Here is an 8,729-nt window from a genome sequence, read left to right on the forward strand (position 1 = left end):
GAAGCTGGATACCCCCAACTTTTTACTTTTTAGATTAAATTTTTTTTAGATTTGACCAAAACATTTACCTTTTTATCCCTTATTTTTTCTTCTAATTCCAACAATACCCTAAACTTTGTAGCCCTTAATGATTTTTCTTTCTTTTTCTTTTTGCCGCTTTTTTTCATCTTTTTCCTCCAGTTTTCTCTTCATCTTTCTCCTTTATTTTCAGAGAATCCATCATTAATAAGAAAACACTCAAAAATTTTATCTTCAAATCAAGCTTGTGGTAAGTTCTTCTCTATCCGTTCATATAGAATCTCTGCATATTATTTAAATTTTAAAAATTGATTCTTTTTAATTATTTGTTTCATTCCTGAAAAATTTATGTTGTTTACTGCTTTACTTTGCACCCGAGGGATGCGTGTGTGATATTCTTTTGACAAACCCAAGGGATGGATGATGCTTTTCAAACAGCTGAGAATGAGGAATATATTCCTTCGATTGATCCTGATGTTAGTCAATCTTCAAGAGCTAACAATATAAATGTTGAGAATATGGAAGAACAAAGTAGTATGTATTGGATGGGGTTTCGTGACATGATTGCTAATGACATTTCTAATACTTGATGTACGTTATATTATGAGTATTTTTTATTTTTTATATCTGAATTTATTTAAATATATTCATTTTTGAGATTGTTTCTTGAGAATGATATCTCATCATTCATTATCGAAAGAACTCTGTGTAGTCTCTTGTATTGTTGATTTGTCTATTTTCTAATGGGATAAACCGTTGTTATCGTAATAGCCATAACAATATTTCAGTAACATATTTTTTAACATTATCAAATTGTTACAAGCTTGCAATATTACAATATAATACTATATTTATATAAAAAATATCTTAAAATTTTTATTTTTTAATATTTAAAAATAAAAAAGTAATTTATATTTATAAATTGACCTGGCATAATTACTTTACACTGAAAGTGTATTTAAATAGAAATTATTTTTGAAGTATTAGAATTAAAAATCATAAATAATTCACGTTATTATGTGTTAACAACTTTAAGGATATTTAAGTCATTTTGACAACAAAAAAGTGATTGACAACATTTGTTTACCAAACACATCAACAAATTTTTTTCAGTTTCAGCACTTTTATCCAAACACTTATCTGCTTAATTTAAAAGCACTTATTTTAAGCTTTTAATCAATTAAGCTAAAAAGTAATTTTTTTAATCATATCCAAACGGGCTCATAATGTGACCGATTAAGGAAAATTCCATTACATGTTCTAATAATTTTTATTTCTAGAATAAAATTTGTCTCGCCAAGATCTTTCATATCAAAATGGCTTCTAAGAATATTTTTAGTTTCACCAATAACATTCATAGTAGAGTCAAAGATCAATAAATCATCAACATATAGGCAAATAATAACACGCGAATTATTCCAAGACTTATGATATATGCACTTATCATACTCATTTGTTTTAAACCCATTATCAATCATGTAGAAATCAAACTTTTCATGTCATTTCTTTGGTGTCTGTTTCAAGCTATATAGAGATTTATTAAGTTTACACACTTTGTTTTCTTGGTCAGCCTTAACAAAACACTCGGGTTGTTCCATGTAAATCTCCTCATTTAGGTCTCCATTTAAAAAAGCAGTTTTTACATTCATTTGATGAATTTATACATCAAAAATTACCACAATAGCAACTAATAGTCTAATGGATGAAATTCTAGTTACCGGTGAAAAAGTATCAAAAAACCTAGGCCTTATAATTGCTTAAAACCTTTAACCACTAGCCTAGCATTATATTTATCAACAGATCCATCCGATTTAAATTTTTTACGTAAGACTCATTTGCATCCAATTGTTTTACAACTCGGTGGTAAATCAACTAGCTTCCAAGTTTTATTGGAAATTAGTGATTCCATTTCATCATTATAGCCTCTTTCCAAAAAATAACAGCATGTGAAGATAAAGTTTTTTTTAAAGTGATAGGGTCATCTCCAACGTTAAAAATATAATAATCAGGACCAAAATCTTTTTCTACTCTAGTTCATTTACTTTTTCTTAACTCAAAATCATTATTTTCTTAATTTTTCAAGGGACAACTACATATTTTAGCAAACATAGATTCCTAATTACCCTATTTAGCCTAAATTTCAATTAATTACAATTTGTAACCTCCTCTTGCCTATTAATTATTTCTAATTACAATTCATAGCATCTCTCATGTATTTTCTCTCTTTTTCTATTTTCTATTATTTTCTTCTTCTTTTTTCCTTTTTCAATTTTTCTTTTCCTTTTTTTGTTGTTTTCTCTTTATTTTTTATTTTTTCACTTTTTTATTCTTTATTCATTTTTTTATTTTTCTTTTTTTCCTTTTCATTTTTCTCCTCTTTCTTCTTCTTTTTTTTTTTTTGTATTTTTTTAATTATTCTCCTTCTTTTTTTTTTGTATTTTTTCTCTTTTTTTTCTTTTCAAATTTTCTCCATCTTTTCATTTGTGCGAACTAGTAAACACAAATACAAGTGTGAACTATAAAATACAAATACAAATGTGAATTATAGTATACAAATACAAGTGCAAACCATAAAATATAAATTCAAATGCGAACTATAACATATAAATACAAGTGTGAACTATAAAATACAAATACGAACTATAATATATAAATACAAGTGTGGACTATCATTTGTATTTTTTAATTATTGAAAAGGAACGATTGATTTTCTTTCTACGAATACTACTTTATATTTATTGATACGAGTTTTATTTATTTATACAAATAAATACAACTCAAATTTTTATACAAATACATATTATATTTGTATTTGTAAAATCATTTGTTTCACTTGTTTGCCATTGTATTTGTATCAAGTGATATTTATTTATTTACAAATATGAATGATAATTTTGATATACAAATACAAAATGGTACATTTATATAAAATGATACATTACATATTTATATATTTTAGAATCAAGAAAATACAATTAATGCATTTACTTGTTTGTATACAAATACAAATGATAAATTGTACATAGTCACGGCTAAATACAATATGCAATCAACTTACAAATACAAAATAATTTTTTAAAAATAAAAAGGCATCGACGAATATAGAATACATATACAAGTATAATCCAAATATAATCTAAATATACAAACACAATAAAATCACAATATAAATATAATCCAATATAATATGCAGTCAATTATAAAATACAAATACAAAATAGTTCTTTAAAATACAAATGCGAATTATATAAAATATAAATGATGGCGCAAACTAACAAATACAAATATAAGTGAGAACTATTAAATACAAATACAAATGCGAACTATAAATATAAATACAAGTGCGAACTTTAAAATAAAAATACAAATACAGTTGTATCAATGAATACAAAAATATAAATGATGGTGTGACTACAAATACGATAAATAATTGTGGCATTTATGTTATCATCCATGGCTTGTGCTCGACTAGTTATATTTTTTAAAAATACAAAAAATATAAAATAGAACAAAGAAAATAAGTACAAAAAAAAATCAAAGAATAAAAAAAGAAGGAGCAAGAGAAATAGAAGTTAGAGATTAAAGAGAGAAAAAAAAGAAAAAGAAAGAAACGAAAAAAATCAAAATAGGAAAAAACATGAAAATGAAAAAAATATAAAAAAAGATAATGGTAGTGTTAGGCAAGAAAATATTCAGTTCAACGAGATAAGTGTGATTGAGATTTTTTTCTTTTTAAAAATATTAAATTCTATTTTTGGCGTGACTAAATAGGGACTGTATTCATATTTTATATGAATACATAGTATTTGTAAAACCGAATACAATGAGCATAAATCGAATACAACGGCTATAAATGATAATTATGTAAAATGTGGCTTTGGAAGGTGGATTTTATAGCAAAGTGCTGCTATTTTTTAAAGATCCCCATTTTTCAAAGTAGAAGTTGAAGAACTAGGTAGTGACAAAATATTTTTTTTCAGTCTCATGACACCCACTATTTTTAGAATTAAAAGGGAATTTATTTTCATGAAAAATAACATCACCTGATTCTATTATCACACTATCTTCAAGATTAAAAAATCTATAGGTTGTACTATTTGAATCATAATCAAGAAAAATACAAGTAGTAACTTTTTTACCCAACTTAGAGATTTTAGGATCCATTAACCTTACATAGGCTAAGCAACCCCAAACTCTTAGACATCCCAAATTTGGCTTATGACCTTTCCACAACTCAAAAGATATTAATTTGTTTTTTTTTACGAGGCACACAATTCAGCACATAACAAGCAATCAAAAGAGCCTCACCCCAAAAACTTAAAGGTGCACAAGACTCAATTAACATAACATTAGTTAATTCAACCAAGGTTCTATTCTTCCTTTCTGCTACACCGTTACATGCAGGAGAATAAGTCATGAATTATACCCAATGATCTAACAAAAGAATTGAATTCATGTGACTCATATTCACAACCTCTATCATTTCTAATTCTTTTTATTTTTCTTCCAAACTGATTTTCAACTTAATGGAGAAAAGTTTTAAAATTCTCAAGTGCATCACTTTTATTTTTCATTACGTAAACATATGTTAACTTAGAAAAATCATCAATGAAAGTGATAAAATACCTATTTCCTCCACGGGTTAAAATTCCACCAAGTTCACAAATATCAGTATGAACTAATTCTAAAAATTCAGTTTTTCTTTCAACTTGAAAATGAGACCTTGTTGTGATTTTGACTTTACTACAAACCTCACATTTTTCAAAGTTCTTTTTTATCACTGAAATTAATCCTAAACTACTCATGATTTCCACATAACAATCACTTATATGACACAAACGAGCATGCCAAAATTAGTATAAGAAAGCATATAAACAGAAGTAGATGTGCTATTCATTTCAACATTCAACTTGAACATACCATCAAATGCATACCCCTTTTCCACAAAAAATATTATTTTTAACAATAACATACTGATCAGATTCAATAATCTGTTTGAAGTCTGCTTTATTAAGAAGAAAACTAGACATCAATTTTTCTTATGGAAGGAGTATAAAGTACATCTTTTAAAATTAATACCCTTCTAGAAGTAAATCTCAACTCGACATCTCCCATTCCAAGTACTTGAGTTGTGTGTGAATCTCCAAGAATGATGATTTTGGGCTCCTCAAAATTTGTATATTTTTTAAACCAGTCTTTGTCATAACAGGCATGACGGTTTGCACCAGAGTCAGCCCACCATCCGTCAACATTCTCCACCATGTTTATGTCTGTTATCACCACCACAAATGGTTCTTCGGCAACGTTTGCCTGAGGTGTAGGCCCACGTTTCCAAAATTTACAAAATCAAGCAATAAGCCACTCTTGCCACAGACAAAGCACGGTCCTTTTTGTTGTACATGTTGATTTTTTGCTTGATTGTTTTCACCATTATTGTCTTTGGGATGTCTGCCATCATTTTTCTTGAATTTTTTCTTCTTAGGCTTCAAAATAGTATTTTTGTTAGTTTCAGGGGTAGCATTATTTAAAGATATTAACTGTACGACGTTGTTCTCTTCTGTTTGCAAAAGTGCATCTTGGCCTCTTGTTTCTTCTTCCATGCGGATTCTCATTATCAAAGTCTCTAGAGAAGTTTCCTTTTGCTTGTGGCGCATAGTTTTTGAAATTTCTTCCACGAAGGTGGAATTTTATCAATTATGCCACAAACAATAAGGTTATCTCCAATTTTGACTTCCTCGGACCTGAGCTCGCCAACAATCATTACGAAGTTTTGAACTTGGTCTACCATTGATTTGTTGTCCACTATTTGGAAACGAAAAAAATCTGCTAGCCGCATATTTTTCGCTCCCGCCTCCTCATTGTTATACTTATTCTACAAGGCTTTCCAAATTTTATTTTCACTAGATTAAGTTCTATCATAATAATCATAAAAAATAATAGATAGACAATTAAGTAAAAAGTACCGACACTTGTAGGAGTCACATCGTATTTTTCAACTTTCTCTTGAAGAGAGATAAGTTCATCGTCGATCAAGGAAGAGTTATCTACTTTGTTTGAGTTCTTCTCAGTTAACACATAAGAAACGTTGAGAAGACTTAAGTAGAAAAGCACTTTACCCTTCCATCTCGTGAAGTGAGTACCATTGAACTGGAATGACTTGTTAAGATCTCCCATCTTGACATTCGCAGATTTTTTAGCTGCTGTCATTGAATTCTCCTTAAAATTGTTGGTGAAATTACAATAAAATTACAACTGAAAATTAAAAATAAAGAAAATAAAAGACTATCTTCTTCTTCGCCTGCGGCGCGGATATCTCGCTCTTTTTAAGGAGATTCAAGCCCACTGCTGCAAATTACTTCATCGTTCCAGCAGTAATCTTCATGACTTGTCCCCTCCAGGATACAACATATTTTCTTGCAAAGAACAACTCAACAACTCTGGACAATAGTTGAGTTCAAAGCTCCACAAAAAGAACACCTCCCTTCAACTAATAAACTCTTTTTTTCCTAACTTTTGTGAACTCTCTATTATCATGTGTACATATCAAAACCATGCAAGACTACCTTTATTTATAGGAGAGGAATTCTTTCATGCAATAAATATAAGAATGAATGATGGTAGTAAAGAGGGAAGATCAATGGCTTAGAGGTTTCATGAGTTACAAGAGTTACACCACATAAAGAATATAATAATGGAGGAATAAAGAGTATAAGTTACAAGAGTTACATGAAATTTATGTCCATATTCTTCCATCACTAACCATGAATCAAATGCATTATATGAGAATTAAAGCCATGCACGTCCCTTGACATAAACAAGCATTTGGAGCTTTTTCAACGTAAAGGAACTGATTTCTGCCACTTACGGCATAAGAACGAAATGCCAAATTATTTTGGTGGAATGACTTTATCAATAAGAAAAATGTAACAGAAGGAATGAATGCTCCTTGACGTCCAGAAAGCCATGCATAATAATATTAAATAAAAATAATATTAAAATGCTAAATAACATCAAGGAGTATGCAACTTATGTGCTGTTTTCCTGTCCTCGAAATCCTTTTTTGATCTTTTTCTGTATGTGCTTTTCAAGTGAAATCTTCTCTCTTGAAACCTATGTCCAAAAGGAAGGTCATTGGTAGTGAATATAGAATTTCCACTATCGTAACACGTTAAACATGATTTATGATTCAACTTTTAGCATTAGTGGTCATTTGTTATGTTCTTTGTAGCGCCCACACTAAAAATCAAAACTTGCAACTTCAGTTTCTTGGATCGATTATTGATTTCAAATGTAGCTTAACCAAAGCTCCCAATAGTGCGCACATATGATCTGTGTAACTATTCTCAATTCGTTATGTTCAAAGATTGTAATTATTGTGTCCAGCCATTTATAATAAGCTGCACCATCATTTTATTGATCCTATTATGTTTTGCTTTGAAGGATTTACTGGATTTGTGCCCTGAGAAGGTCGAGAACTACGAGCAGAAGTTGAAAAATTTCTACACGGAGCTCATACACGCTGATGAGGAGATATGTTACTGTCTGGAAGGGAGTGGATATTTTGATATGAGGGACAAGGGTGATTGTTGGATTCGCATCTGGATGAAGGCTAGCGATATGATTGTCCTGCCTGTTGGGATTTACCACAGGTGTGCGCTCGACACTAGGAACTATGTCAAAGTATGTTGAAACTGGAGTTCTCTTTTATGAAGCATCAAATAAAAGTTCCCACTTGTCGATGACATTAACAAAGATCATAGAGTTATACTGAAAATAAATTCATCGGAATTCCAGAGTACATTTCTTTGTTTTCCTACTTGACTTGTATATATCGTTAACAAAGCCATAGGGAACGGTCTAATTGTTCAAGCTCTACCTTAATCAACCAAAAATAGTGAATTTTTGCAGTTCAAATTAAGTTAATTTTGTTATTACATAATTTGCTGATTTGAAATTGGTAAAGCAATGACTCTGATTGTGTACTTGTATATTTTGTTAAATATCCTTAGGAATGGCTATAGTTCAAGCTCTATCCTAATCAACCAAATAAGTGAACCTTGTCGCTACTCAGTTTTATAATTGTAACTCAACGATGTTACTAATAAGTGTTTGGGTAAATATGATAGTGTGATAAATGTTTTGTCAAATAACATTTTAATTGTATGTTCCATATTATTAATATCATGTGTAGTTAATGAGATTATTTGTTGGACAGCAGGTGTGGACACCTTACAATCGACCACAAGAAGATTATCCAGCAAGGAAGAAGTACATCAAGAGTGTTACTGAGAGAGTAGGAGTGCCTCTTGCAGCATACTAAGACTTGTATTTGTTGTTGAATAGAGCTCCACGAGTCTGTGTGAGGCAAAGTTTTTAAAACTTGGGCGTAGAGGTTGGTGCCTATCTAGAGACAATGTAATAATTAATGTTCTTATCTACTGGTGTTTAATTTGTAGGTGTTCAATAATGTGATTTAGGACCCTGTTGGACAATAAAATTTTCGAGGATAAAAAAGAAATAATTCGAGACAAGAAAAATATATTGCAACAATCAATTTATTGATTTTAATGCGAGTGTTACAATCTCTATGAATCCTCTGATTCGTCTTTTCAAATATAAATTCAAGGACTTAAAGCTTGATATGCAATTTGAACTTGATTTGATGGACTTAAGGGACTTGATCTTGACTTGTGCTTGAATTCAAGGGTTTT

The 8,729-nt window shown here is 29.7% G+C and overlaps 1 protein-coding gene across 1 annotated transcript; it reads left to right on the forward strand.

The window, feature by feature from the left end:
* The first annotated feature begins 434 nt into the window (after positions 1-434).
* On the forward strand, positions 435-8,338 carry LOC124896604 (1,2-dihydroxy-3-keto-5-methylthiopentene dioxygenase 1-like). Its single transcript, XM_047408190.1, has 3 exons — positions 435-494; positions 7,459-7,698; positions 8,210-8,338. The coding sequence occupies exons 1-3, from the start codon at positions 435-437 to the stop codon at positions 8,336-8,338; spliced, it is 429 nt and encodes a 142-aa protein (XP_047264146.1).
* The last annotated feature ends 391 nt before the right edge of the window (positions 8,339-8,729 follow it).

Source organism: Capsicum annuum, chromosome 3, assembly GCF_002878395.1.
Source record: "Capsicum annuum cultivar UCD-10X-F1 chromosome 3, UCD10Xv1.1, whole genome shotgun sequence".
Lineage (NCBI taxonomy): Eukaryota > Viridiplantae > Streptophyta > Magnoliopsida > Solanales > Solanaceae > Capsicum > Capsicum annuum.